Consider the following 14,498-nt stretch of genomic DNA (forward strand, 5'->3'; position numbering starts at 1 on the left):
AGGCTACTTGCTTAATTATAAGGGATTAGTATGTATGTTGGAGTCCTAGTTTTTCCCCATCGCAAGGCTTTTATCTCTTTGGCCATGAAGCTATGATATCTGGCAGTTGGGTGGATATTTTCTAGAGCTCTTGGTTTATATGTTTTGGTTGTTCTCTTTCCAGGAATGAGGCGCTTCGAGTTGCTTTCATACATGTGGAAGAGAGTGCTGGAAGTGATGGGTCGATGGTAAAATCGTTTTATTCGAAGCTTGTAAAAGCTGATATACATGGAAAAGACCAGGTATGCAGCTTTATCCAGTGAATATTTTTTTTGGGTATACAGCATTCTTTTTCAAGGGGAAGTGCAGTCTGCTCTACAAGTTAGCGGTCAGGAAAGGGTTTGATCTGTGCAGCAACATCATGGGCCTGTTAATGAATGAGAAGTTGAACAAGGCTTGTAACATTCATTACCTTGCCTAAACAAGAGCTTTTTATGTGGTGTATTTTGTTGATGTTTTTAATGGGGGCATAGTAACTATGCACAAACCATTTTATGTGCTAGTACAACTATGTTGATAAAGGGGTTAAATGGAAAATTCTTTTATAAATTCTTCGTATGAGTTCACAAGTCTATTTTCATATCATCTCTTTCTATGAATAGCTGAATTTTATTGAACATAATACTTGTTAGGAAATATATTCCATTAAACTCCCTGGAGATCCGAAACTTGGAGAAGGAAAGCCTGAGAACCAAAACCATGCAATTGTTTTCACTCGTGGAGAAGCAGTCCAGACCATAGATATGAACCAGGTATTATTTTCATTTCTTATTTCTGCCACCTGATGCACATATTTCCTTTCTGGTGATATATCTCCTTTCAGTGTCGTATGGCTAGGGTGCTGATTTAGATGTATAGCATGTATACCATTCTTATTCAACTTTGCATATAAGTAGTGTGTTGCTCAGATAGCTCTCATCATTTTATGCTTGTTCGGATTATTAACAAATCTTGAAACATGTTTTGTTGGATTTATCCTGATAGAGTCAGGTTGATACCATTGTCTCTTTTATGTCTTTTGTTGGTGTTGTCCTTTATGCTTTATTAGATAGAACTGAAAGAAAAATGTACACATCAGTTTGCTTACATATATAATATCATGCTCTGCTATATTAGTATTCATCATTATGTGGAGATCATTACCAAATATAGGTACATTGAGACATCAGACTGTAACCCAAAATGTAAAGAAATTAAATAACTTATTCTTACTGTGCCATATTATATTTCATGCACAACCGTCAATTAACTATGCCTTTTGCCATTGTTTAGTCAAGTCAACTTCATCTTCTGTTATTGCTGCTGCTTACTGTGTATTAACAACTTTGAACATGTTTTTGAGTGTCCATTTTCCTCTTCTATTTTAGGCTCTCAATTGGTAATGGTGGTTTTTTGTTCTACGATATTTTGTTTCACAGCCTCTACACCCCTTCGAATTCATTGTCTTAATGCTTCTATTATTGCAGCAAGCTTCTAAATACCAAATTGAATTTTTTCGTCACCATTTGATGGAAAATGGTCTAGAATTTAGTCTACAATGTGGCTTCCGTTAGTTGTTCTTTTACCTTCCGCTACCAAGCATGGCCACTTCTGATAGGTCACATGGTTACAATATCTTTGACACAAGCCCGATACAATATCCCTCACCTTTGATAGAACATCAAGTAGCAAGGATAAATTGAAGAGGACATTTGGTTTGATTCTGTTTTGTTTAATGTTTCTCGAAACAGCACTCATCACACATAAGTTATTAGGTCAACTTACATCAAATCACTTATAACACCCCTTAGATTATGTTCTATGCAACTATAAAATACCCTTATGTCACCGACCGTCCGTTTTCATTAGAGAAATATGCATAGCTCATGGAATAACATCCCAGCTGTGTTGTAATCTTAACCCTTTATAAATGTTGTCATGTCCTGTCGGATGTTGTGTCAACGGTACATTATAGCTATGATGGGGTTATAGTAGATAATTTCAGTGCTTTGATTGTTATTGTTTTTGAAGGACAATTACCTTGAGGAGGCAATGAAAATGAGAAACCTTCTTGAGGAATTTCGAGGAAATCATGGCTTACGCCCTCCGACTATCCTTGGTGTTAGAGAGCATGTATTTACCGGAAGGTATGCCTTTCTATTAATCATCTTGTTAATACATGTATTGCCTGAATAACTAATAAGCAATAAAGAAAAGGGCACACACACACAAACAGCCCGAGTAGGACAGTATTGTTGGTTTCATTTGTATTTTTTATTAATGTCTTTTCTCGATATTTTGTGCAGTGTTTCTTCCCTGGCCTGGTTTATGTCCAACCAAGAGACAAGCTTTGTAACTTTGGGACAACGTGTTTTGGCATATCCTCTCAAGTGAGTTGCCTACAACTTGCATGCATTGTTATAACATAAGTTTATTTTATACTCTAACATTAGTTTTGTATATAGCAGTTAATTTATTGAGTGTGTTATGTCTTAGTTGCAAAGACATGATGAAAGTAGAAGAAACTAGGTATCTGATCAATTTTGTATTTGAGGCATATTAACCCATTACTTAAACACGTGTCGCAGAATTTACCGGAAATCTGAAAGTTTATGTGAAATATGTTGCAATGATGATGGTCCTTTTGAAACAGAGTTACTTGCAAAGAACTCAAACTTGTGCATTCTGTTAGTGGAGTAACTATATTGAACCTTTTCTGCTTAAGGGTTTGAGAATGGGAGGTGATATATGGTGTTCATCTTTTGTCATGTGTCCTAACTCAAGTTAATTTGAATTACAATTTTTGCAGTTAAATGAGAAACAAATGAGAATAGGAGTTACAATCTTTGCCAATATCATTATTTGGTATTGATATCAATGATTTTCTGTGTTGTAAATGAAGAGCTGGCGCTGGTTGTCTGCTTTTTTGGGGTGAAAAGTTTAAAATCTTTTTTATCATTCTTACGTTCATAATAGTTGCTTTTGATGTTTGTAGCTAGTGTGGGCCACATCACATCATACCTTCATCATCATCCTTGTCACAGTTTAGGCCATAAAGGAATTTTATTGCAGTAAATTGGATAATGTAAAATCATAAAACAAACGATCCTCTATTCTAGATGCCATCAGGAAGCATCTCTTAGATGGGAGTCTTCTGACGCCATCTCCAGCGAGTGGCTCGAGTATGACAAGCTAAAATTGTCCCGAAACATTGGAGAAGAGTGGAAGCGGTAAAGCCAGGTGGAAAGAAGAAGAAAAAGTCAGCTTGAGTATATAAGAGGATGCAGTTGAGTGGACACATTACAGAGGTATTAGGAGCCGGGCATGGGGGAGTTCACGATGGAGAAAGAAACCCGAAGAGAAAAAGGCGAGACTGTGGCTGGAAAAGTCTTGACGACGTCATCGAAAACACCTCGAGAGACTCTCATAAGTTGGTAGTTATCATTGTCTGTTGATGATCAATTATAGGATGATGAGGTGGTGGCCGAAGCGAGGCAGTTCTCTTCTCCGAGGAACTCCGGAGGTTTCTGTGGAGTTATGGGCATGCTTTATGTGCATCGGCTTCCTGAGAGGTGCAAAGCGTCACTTAAGAAGCAGAGAATTGGGTTATGTGACAAGTATTCATTCTGTGGTCATTTGCATAATGTGATGCATTTGCTGGGTATGAGTCGAAGGAGTTTACTGGCAGAAAACTTGAATACTGTGAGAGGATTTTAGAAAAACTCTTGTATATGATATATTGATACAAGGATGCAACCTGTATTTATACAAAAGGTTCCTACATATTCTAGGAAACTACATAAAAGCAGAAGATACAGAGAATAATTTCAGCTAAAATATTCAACACTCCCTCTCAAGCTGCAGCATACAAATTGTATGTTCCAAGCTTGTTACAAATGTAATTAATCTGAGGACCTATGAGAAACTTCGTAAATATGTCTCCTAGTTGATCATTGGACTTGATAAAACTAGTAGCAATTTCTCCCGAAAGAACTTTCTCTCGAAAATGGCAATCAATCTCTGCAGTTTGGTCCTTTCATTAAAGACGGGATTCGACACAATATGGAGAGCTGCTTGATTATCACATATTAGTTTCATTTGTTGGACCTGTATGAGCTTCAACTCCTTGAGAAACTGTTTCAACCATATAAGTTCACCCACTGCTTTGGCCATGCTCGATATTTGGCTTCAACAGTTGACAAAGAAACAAAGACTGTTTCTTGCTTTTCCATGAAACAAGGTTCCCCCATAAAGACACAATATCCCGTGGTTGAGCGTTTATCAAACGGACAATCACCTGCATCATTAGCATCCATATAGCCAATCACTTAAGTGTGCCTTTTGCTCTCATATAATAGGCCTTTCCTCGGAGTTCTCTTGATGTATCTCAAAGCACAAATGGCTGCATTCCAGTGACTATCACATGGAGTACTTAGAAATTGGTTAAGAACAGTCATCTAGAAATTGGTTAAGAACAGTCATTGGGAACATTATATCAATTATCAGGACGTGTCACCGTGAGGTAGTTGAGTTCGCCAATAAGTCTTTGGTATTGACTTGGATTTGATAAGGGCTCTCCTTGATCAGGAGGTTTCTTTCAGGATGTCGGGGGCGTACTTCCGTTGGGAGATGAAGATACCCTTTTGAGACTGTGCAACCTCTATTCCCTAAATGTACTTGACTTTTCCCAAATCTTTTGTCTTAAAGTGGTGGAATGGATGTTGTTTGAGTTTCTGTATACCTTCCTGTCATGAGGGTTTGTGTTCCTTAGACGCTGTTCTCCAAGGAATTTCTTCAGATTGACTCATTTGTGGAGCTCAATGCTGGATGCTGGTATCATGTGTTAGTCTTGAACTCTTGATTCGCCTTCCTGCAAGAGATGTTGATGCTGTACTGTTGATCTAAATCTAGAGGGGTCCAAATAAACCTTCAATGAACAAAGTTGACATTGCATCTTCCATTTCCTCCTCTTTATTTGGGATTTGTTGCATTCTATATACTTGCTTCCTAATTGTACATAAAAATATTTATATATTTCTTTGTGAGTTAATGTTGCCACTATTACTCACCTTTCACCTTAAACTTAAATAAAGCAACATTCTGATATTTTAATTGATTGGCTTTTATTGCAGAGTCCGAATGCATTATGGACATCCTGATGTCTTTGATCGAATATTTCATATTTCTCGGGGTGGAATAAGTAAAGCATCACGTGTTATTAATATCAGTGAAGATATATATGCAGGTGAGCACGGGGAAGACTAAACTGTTTGACTTATGTGCTCCTTTTTGGCGTTTGCAGAAATATCTTTGCCCCCCTCCCCTTCTTTATCTTGTTTTATAGGTTAGAAATTTTGTGTAAATGTCCAAGGAAATGATTGGCAAACGGTCGTGTTGTAGTTAGAAAATGCACCAAGTCTTGTGATACATATCTTTCAGTTCATGAAATGTGGAATTGATTTCGTTCCTTTCAATCTTGACACCATAAGAAAAATCATTTTACAATTGTCTAAACCACATTTATTTTGATTTACTTTCAATCCAATGAGTGTCAAGATCTATACCCACCTTGGCCAGATACAGAAAGCACCTTGATGCATCTGCTCGGACAACAGACGCTGATTACAAAGTTTCTTCCCTGATTTTCTTTTGCCTTGGAGTATGAAAGGGCTGCCTTTATCTGCTCCAACATCACATGCTGATCACTATGTTTCTTCACTGATTTTCTAATAACTAGCATTAGGAAAGATCAGGCATTACGTGACATGATTGATAAAGTGGTCCACAAAGTATAGGGCTTGATGGTTGTCTTGTAATAGACTAAATGTAGTATTTTGCTTGCTGAATCAGGTTTAAAGAACATAAGATAAAAGAATCATCCCTCGTTTTTGTCCACTAACTTCCACTCAATGTTATTGTAGGGTTTAATTCCACTTTGAGGCAGGGTAACATCACACACCATGAATACATACAGGTTCATGACAATTCTTCTGAATATTTCCAATTATGATCTTTTTCCCTATGGACACCTAATCTTTTTGTTTGTAGGTTGGTAAAGGAAGAGATGTTGGGTTAAATCAAATTGCCCTGTTCGAAGGTAAAGTTGCCGGTGGAAATGGAGAGCAAGTTTTAAGCAGGGATGTGTACAGGATTGGACAACTTTTTGACTTTTTTAGAATGCTCTCTTTCTACTTCACCACAGTTGGTTACTATTTGTGCACAATGGTAATCTATTTGTTTGAATTTTCTTCTAATGCATGCTGTATTCGGAAGCATTAGTTTCTGCAATCGTGGTTTTCTAATGGAGGTCTTGTTTTGGATGCAGATGACAGTTCTAACAGTCTATGTTTTCTTGTATGGGAGGGCATACCTGGTAACTTTTTGCTGTACTCTCTGCAATTGTAAATTTACTTCAGAGGTCTAAGTTGAGTGTTACATTCATGTCAGTGTCAGCTAAATGGGTACAGAGAGCATAGAAACCCCATGGAAGAATCAACTTTTGAATCTCTGTATTAGGACCCAACAGTTTTTCCTTATCCTTAAAACACAAAGTAACAACATATGCAAAATCATACTTTATCAAGTGCAAGCTATATTTCCCTCAGAAACAGCACAAGCTTCTCCTAGCTTCCTGCACCAAAGAAAATCAAAAGGCACATGAGGTTTAATACTATCAGCTTTAATATTATCTATGCTAAAGATATTAAGCACATGAGGATTGATAAAGTTAGGAGCAACACATGGACTACAATTTTTTAAGAATCAGTTAAACAGATATTTTTCTTTCTGCTTCTATACCGCCGAAAGTTCAATATGTTGCTACTGGACTGGATGACATCATATTCTATCAATTGTCTTCCTTCTGTTTAAGAATAATATTTAAAATTTCAAAACTTCAAACCATATAATCATGTTCCCTTACTTTTTGTTGTGTTTATTTAACTTAATACCGGTTTCCTTTTTGTTTTATTCAGTATCAAATAATACGCATAACAATGATTCTTTACGCTGTGTAGGTATTCCTGTAGATATTAATGCATCGTTGTATATTGAAATTTCAGGCTTTCTCAGGACTTGATCAGGGAATTAGTCGTAGATCCATGTTGCTGGGTAATACTGCATTCAATGCAGTTTTAAATGCTCAATTCTTAGTCCAGATTGGAGTATTTACTGCTGTTCCAATGATTATGGGTTTTATTCTCGAACTTGGATTACTGAAGGTGTGTTCAAAGATATTGACCATCATTGATACTAGCTGGATTTTCTTAGTTTCAAGATTCTTTTTGCAACAGCATGGATTTGTTATCGCACAACTTTTGCATGCTGTGATTTGCATCCATCTCGAGAAACACAATCACACTTCTGATGATTGTGATGTAGATTCTTTTTAGCATTGTGGGATGTGTTGTCTCTAATAGTGCTTATGCAGTGATTTAATGTTTTCTGATGTCATATTTTGCAGGCTATTTTCAGTTTTATTACAATGCAACTTCAGCTATGCTCTGTATTCTTTACCTTCTCATTAGGAACAAGAACTCATTATTTTGGACGAACCATCTTACATGGTGGAGCTAAGGTGTGTAAAACTACTTTATGCAATTTGTGTGTGAAAAGATAGTTCGACTTTTGTGTTTGCAACTCGTGTTATATTTGTTGTTATCCCACAGTACCGAGCAACTGGTAGAGGCTTTGTTGTGCAACATATCAAATTTGCTGATAACTACAGGCTCTACTCAAGAAGTCATTTTGTGAAGGCGTGAGTATTATCTGTTCTATCTATCATTTTTAATTAATTATGTGCTGTTTGCAACATGTTTGCTTAGAAGTGTTTCAAATTGTTTCTCAGGCTGGAAGTTGCATTGCTTCTTATTGTTTATATTGCTTATGGATACACTCAAGGAGGTGCTGTTTCATACATTTTGCTGACATTAAGCAGTTGGTTCCTTGTGATTTCATGGTTATTTGCTCCATATATCTTCAACCCATCTGGTTTTGAATGGCAAAAGTATGCTTTATGCCTCCTCCTCTACTTCTGTTTTTTTAATAAACTGCTCATGCTTCCAAGAATCTGTGTGTGTTGTAACTTGGTTTCGGATGTTACATTATCATTATGTTACCATGTGACCAGGACTGTGGAAGATTTTGATGATTGGATCAATTGGCTTCTGTATAAAGGTGGAGTTGGTGTCAAAGGAGATAACAGTTGGGAATCCTGGTGGGACGAAGAACAGGTTTTGCTATTACGTCATACTCGATCGATTTTTTAGTATTGTTATTATCTCATCTTTTTTGGTCTTCCATCTCTTCCTTGTTGAAAGTTGTGAATTTAAATCAACCCTAAGAAATATTATTTGAAATCCAGAGTACTTGCAGCAGACTTATATCATGAAATGACAAGCACTAAACTACTGTAGTAATAAAAAAAACTAACAGTTTCTGTATCATTTAGTTCTTTTGGGTCATGGAGTTGTAACTTCCATGTTCCTGTTTTAATTTATATCTGCTTTCTTTCATTCACAGGCACATATCCAGACAATCAGAGGCCGGATACTTGAAACTATCTTGAGTTTGAGATTTTTCTTATTTCAATATGGGATAGTTTACAAGCTCCATCTCACGGGGAAAAATACTTCATTTTCGGTACAATTTCATCTCTAATCCTTAATCTAGCATAAAATTTGGTCAGCTTTGAGGCATCTTCTTTCTACATTTACCTAATCTTTGTTATTAAGTTATTGCTAGTCAAGTTATTCCCCTTTCGACATGACCAAACCGACTAACTTGAATTTGTTTGTACCATATTGGTATGTTGTGGCTCTGTCGCAAGAAATTCCTAGCAACTCTATTTCCACACCCGTTCCCTGCCCCACCCAGTAACTCCACCCCCTGCCCACCCCCAACCCCAGTGTCTTGGCCATAGATGTTCAGGAAACCTCAAGACAAATTTTTTTATTATTGACCAGAACAGTATGTAATCTTTTATCATTTATGTTCTTCATACCTTGCCACTGATTCATGTATAAAAAACTTGTTTTATCTTGATCCTGATAAATTTATTATGTTGACTAGCTTTATGGCTTCTCCTGGGTGGTGTTGGTTGGATTAGTCATGATATTCAAGGTTTGTTTCCTCCTATTTTATCCCAGTTTTTTGCCTTTGCTTTATTATTTATTGTGTTTTCATATATGATTTAATCGAAAACATGCATGGCTGAACTGATGTGATGCTACATTGGTTTGCAGATCTTCACCTTTAATTCAAAGAAGTCCAACTTCCAGCTAGTCTTGAGATTCATTCAAGGAGTTGCAGCTCTGAGCCTTATTGCTGCCCTTTGTCTTGTTGTCATCTTTACGGATCTATCAGTTCCTGACTTATTTGCCAGCTGTCTTGCTTTTGTTGCTACTGGGTGGGCCATAATATGCGTAAGTTCACTATCATTGCATTCTATCGATGATTATACACGAATGATGTTGTGAATGATGGGTTGGATGTGTTTTAACGTACAGTTGGCAGTGACATGGAAGGGTGTTTTGAGGAGTTTAGGATTATGGGATTCAGTGAGAGAGTTTGCAAGAATGTATGATGCAGGAATGGGTATGATTATATTTGCACCAATTGCAATGCTGTCTTGGTTCCCATTCATTTCCACTTTCCAGTCTCGGCTTCTGTTCAATCAAGCATTCAGTCGCGGGCTTGAGATCTCTCTCATTCTTGCTGGCAACAAAGCTAACGTTCAGGCATGATTACGTATCTAGCTTTTCGTATTATTTTTGCAGTTTGATATATAAGTTTGTGAATATGATGTGAGATTGTGATTCTTCTGTGAGGCTTTATTTCTATTTGGATGTTAGTTGAAGCTATTTAATGAGGAAAAAGAGCTACACTTTGATTTGAGGCTTAAGAACCTGTACTTATTATTCCTTTTAGTATTTCACCTTTCCAAATTTCACATGATTGTGTTCTTAATATAATATTTTAGAGAGAGAGGATCAACCCAAAAAGTTGAAAAATCCATACACATACTATACCACAGATGAATGGTTATTTGGTGTTTCTCAGTTTTTCAATCAACCTTTTTTACACATGCATTAGTGAATTTAGGGTATCTATTAATGAATGTATACTCACATACATAGTAGATATGTATACTTATTGACGAAATACGTAATTGATTAGTGTATTTATTTCAATGTATATATTGTTGAAAAAATTATAATTAACCATATAATTAACAGAATGTAATGAAATATATTTCACCTCCATGGGTAAGTATTCCATTTAATTCACATATGTCAGAATGAATCAACTCTAAATTTGATAACTGAAGGAAAATGTTTCTTTGTAAATGTAGATTTTACACATGTTTTACATTTCTAGAATCTTTATTATCAATTTAACTAATCCTTTATTTTGCATTTTTTTTCCAATACTTTTTATATTTATACATGTTGAACGTTTTTTGCCATTAAGAAATTCAACATGCAAGATACTTAAAAGAATTATTTGTATTGATAGACCCGGGGATTACATCAATAGTAGAAATAGATGAACCCCTCAAAGCCATCACCAGACACTGCTAACTTATTACTACCCACCGACTCACTTGGACCAGCCTCCTCGGGATTGGAATCATCACCATCCACGTTCACGTGATACATACCCAACTGATAGTATCATTTTCCAATGTGACAGTCTTGCAGGACGTGAATTTGAGCAGCACTTTCCAATGTGACAGTCTTGCCAGACGTGAATTTGAGCAGCATTGTACCGATACTAGCAACATCAACTCTATTATTGTTGGCCACGATAACTTGTTTTCCGACTCTTAAAAGATCATACTCAACAAATTTAGACTTTGAGTCACAAAGATGAACTATGGCCCTAGAGTTTAAGAACCAACCCCTTCGACCAGACACCATTTTGGTAGAGGCTTCAACAATCATATCAATCTCGTCCATCTGAAGATTTTCCAGGAGATGCCCAAAATCTTCCATCGTGTTTGTGGCTGGCGAACCAGATTTCCTCTGCTTGCATTCACGAGCATAATATCATGTCTCTCTACAGACATGACATTTGCAAATTGTTTTGAAACACTGCCCTGGATTAGATTGCTGACACAACCTTCTTACGTTTTTATTTTGTGGACCCAGATTCCACTTCTTGCTTGACCCTAAAACATTTCCTTTGCCTTTGCTCCTAGCATGCATATTGTCAGCAACCAACACAGACTTGTCTTGTTTAGTCCAATTTCGAGCCTCTTCCTTAATTCTCATATGTTTAAGCAGGTCATCAAAGAATAATCTTCATATTTGTACATTAATCTTTTTGTAAAATCCTTCCATGATGGGGGCAATTTATTAATGACAGCCCCCACCAAGAAGATTTCGGGAAGAGATATAGAAAACGTCTTTAATTTGTTCACAATAACCTGAAGTCCATGCACTTGTTCCAGGATTGGTTTAACCATTTAGAATCGCAAGTATTGAGACGCAAAATATTTATTAGTACCTTCTTCTTGTGCCTTATACTTATATTCCAAGGCTTTCTAAAGATCACTTGGATCAGTAATCAAGGAGTATAAGTCATACAATTGGTCTAAAAGAGCATTTTGGATATGTCCGTTGGCCATTGATTCCTCATCTTTGTGGATTAGCCATCGTTTCTCCAATTCGGCTATTTTGACCTTATCTGGCTCTTTCCCTGATTCGGGAACCGGGTTGGCTAGAATAGGTTGCAGTTTTGAGTCCAAAACAAAATAGAGTTCAAAAGCATCAACATAAATTTAACCTTATCAGACTGGTCAAGTTTCACACACTCTTAATTCATTAGATGAAAGTTGGAGGCGTTTCCGGGTTTCATATTAATACAAAACCTTTAAGATTGATGAAAAACTTATAGTTAACAGATAGTCAATATTCACATTTCAATAGATTTTTTATCTTTATTAACAGAAAGTCAATAAACTGTGTTAATAAAGATTGAAATTTTATTAAGAAAAACTAAAGCTTTATCAATAATAACCATAAATTTATTAAAAAACCTAAATTTTATTATTAAAGATGATAACTTTTTTAATCAATGATGAAAAACTTTAATAATCCGGAATGTCATACTCCAATCAGAATTTAAACCACATGGGATGGATCTATCCTTCGTGATAGATGCAACGAAAGAAAGGGGTAGAAGCAGAATGTTCACAAACAGAATAGATAATAAATATTGTGCATAAAAGAAAACCCAATCTAGTATTCATAGATGATATGAAGCAAAACCGGATGGATAAGATCTTGTCGTTTAAGGTTTACTATGACTACCTTTTTAAGTTGCGAGTCTCAAAGTCGTAAAATCCCAAGATTTGATGCAGTTGATGTTTCAATTGTCAACAACAATGACAATGAAATTGAAGCAAAGTAGATGCAGAAAATTGATGGTAGAGAAGAACTCAGACGCAGATGCAGAGAGAACAATAATAGAGAGATTAGAGAATTCAGATTTTTTTAGTGTTTGATTCTTCAAAGCTTTAAACCCTATTTATATCTGATCACATTCTAAAGATCGGATGCTTCTTCGCCAAGATTAGGGATCACGATTTGCAGTTCGAGACTAAGTCTCCAACTGATAAGATTAATTTAAAAAACATGTTTAATTTTCAAATTAAATATGCTAAAAACCGAATCCTTGTTGAAATACAATTACTAAATATTAAATGATAAATTATTTAATCAATAATTACCCGTTTCTCTCTGTTCAATAAAAAGAAAGCTCGGAAGCTTCCTCCAATGCGTTGTACGAAATGCGAAGTGCAAAGTGCGCCTCCTTGGTCTCGGTCATGGTCTTGCATGTATACGTTCATACAACCCTCCACCATGAGCCCAACAACACATTCAAGGCCACTTGAGGGAATGAGCTTATAAAACCCTTTATTGTTTGTATTGCTACCAACGTGTGATGGTAGAAACTTCCTGCCTCACTAAATTTTCCAACATATACAGGTTCTCGTGGTTCTTAAATTTTTTATGGTTCTCACACAACCCAAACATATAATATCGATATATGAATTTAAATTGTTAAATATCATTGAGTAACAGCATAAAATATGTTGCATGTATATGATATACAAATTTATTATCTTTTAAGTCATATCGTAGCTATTTATAATCTTGGGAAAGACCAAATTTGGCCATGTCAAAAATATAGAACGAAAGTAATGTACCATTTTACGTCATTCTAAAGGAAAAAGATATCATACTTGGAGTTTTGTTGTAAAGTCATTATTCTATGTTTAGTGTGACATTAAATTGGGACGAAACGAGATTAAGTGGGATAAAAATATAATCAAAATACACGGGACGAAAAACTAGAAGATGGTACTAAATAAATAAATTATGAAACTACCCTATATGTACATACACACATATTATATATATATATATATGTGTGTGTGTGTGTGTGTGCGCGCGTGAGAGAGAGAGAGAGAGAGAGAGAGAGAGAGAGAGAGAGTGAGAGTGAGAGTGAGTGTATAGAGAGAGAGAGAGGGGAAAAACTTAGGGGAAAACCCTTGAAAAATGAAAATTTGAAAAACACTTTAGTAATTGTTTATCTATACAATATACACATATGCATATAAGTAATTTATGTTGTTTCATGGGCGGGAAAACCTCTCAAAACAATGAAAAACAGAGGACCTGGTAATAATTCATATGGACGGTATTCACATGTGCATACAAGTAATTGAAGTTACTTTTTGGTTCTTATACACGTGTACATGTTATGCACATGTACATACCGGACAAATTTCACAAATTACTTGTATGCACATGTGCATATCGTCTAGATCAAGGTGTTCCTCAGTTTTTCATTTTTTCCTCTTAACTATATAATATATATATATATATATATATATATATATATATATAAAAGTTCAATAGAAACCTCTAAAAAATAACAGAGGAATCCTTATCAATCCCCATATCTAAATAGATACATGACCCAAGTTCAAATTACCCTTCTATTATTTACAATCATTGGATTAAACTTGATTCACGGTTGCTGAGGCTCTCTTTTTTCCTTTTTAACATTTTTAGGGGTGTTTGGTTAAAGTTATTAGACAATAATCAACGCAAGTGATAATAAAAGAAACTGTTTGGTTTATGTAATATATAGTTCATGCCCCCATAAGCTCAAATTTTTCCGATCAGCTCAAATTTTTTATTACAAGTTTAAACCAGTGGGAATGAAAAAGTTATTCTCATTTTCATTTTTTATCATTATCACTTTCATTCTTATTTTTATTCTCCAACTTGAACCTAATACTTGATATATATATATATATATATATATACTATAAGGGTACACGCGCAATGCAGCGAGATACATCTTGATTTTAATGTTTCGTCTTATTCTGTCCCTCTGTCGATGTATAATACGATTTTATGTGGTTTTGAGAAAAAAACGATAATGTTTTTATTTTTGAATAAAAT

At 35.5% G+C, this 14,498-nt stretch overlaps 1 protein-coding gene across 8 annotated transcripts in view; it reads left to right on the top strand.

Annotated features, from left to right (window-relative positions):
- LOC112508906 (callose synthase 10) overlaps window positions 1-9,966 on the top strand; it is a 54,856-nt gene extending 44,890 nt beyond the window's left edge. For all 8 annotated transcript variants that reach the window (XM_025113749.1, XM_025113745.1, XM_025113746.1 and 5 more), the window contains 17 exons: window positions 164-281; window positions 672-791; window positions 2,050-2,165; window positions 2,325-2,408; window positions 5,151-5,263; window positions 5,940-5,992; window positions 6,067-6,243; window positions 6,344-6,391; window positions 7,080-7,238; window positions 7,481-7,594; window positions 7,686-7,774; window positions 7,865-8,023; window positions 8,147-8,249; window positions 8,539-8,658; window positions 9,088-9,138; window positions 9,261-9,440; window positions 9,525-9,966. In XM_025113749.1, coding sequence (XP_024969517.1) covers window positions 164-281; window positions 672-791; window positions 2,050-2,165; window positions 2,325-2,408; window positions 5,151-5,263; window positions 5,940-5,992; window positions 6,067-6,243; window positions 6,344-6,391; window positions 7,080-7,238; window positions 7,481-7,594; window positions 7,686-7,774; window positions 7,865-8,023; window positions 8,147-8,249; window positions 8,539-8,658; window positions 9,088-9,138; window positions 9,261-9,440; window positions 9,525-9,761 — 2,041 coding nt within the window. In that variant the 3' untranslated portion in view covers window positions 9,762-9,966. The remainder of the gene's footprint in view (window positions 1-163; window positions 282-671; window positions 792-2,049; window positions 2,166-2,324; window positions 2,409-5,150; window positions 5,264-5,939; window positions 5,993-6,066; window positions 6,244-6,343; window positions 6,392-7,079; window positions 7,239-7,480; window positions 7,595-7,685; window positions 7,775-7,864; window positions 8,024-8,146; window positions 8,250-8,538; window positions 8,659-9,087; window positions 9,139-9,260; window positions 9,441-9,524) is intronic.
- Window positions 9,967-14,498: the final 4,532 nt, after the last annotated feature.

This window comes from Cynara cardunculus, assembly GCF_001531365.2.
Source record: "Cynara cardunculus var. scolymus isolate 2C chromosome LG 3, CcrdV1, whole genome shotgun sequence".
In the NCBI taxonomy this organism is placed as follows: Eukaryota; Viridiplantae; Streptophyta; class Magnoliopsida; order Asterales; family Asteraceae; genus Cynara; species Cynara cardunculus.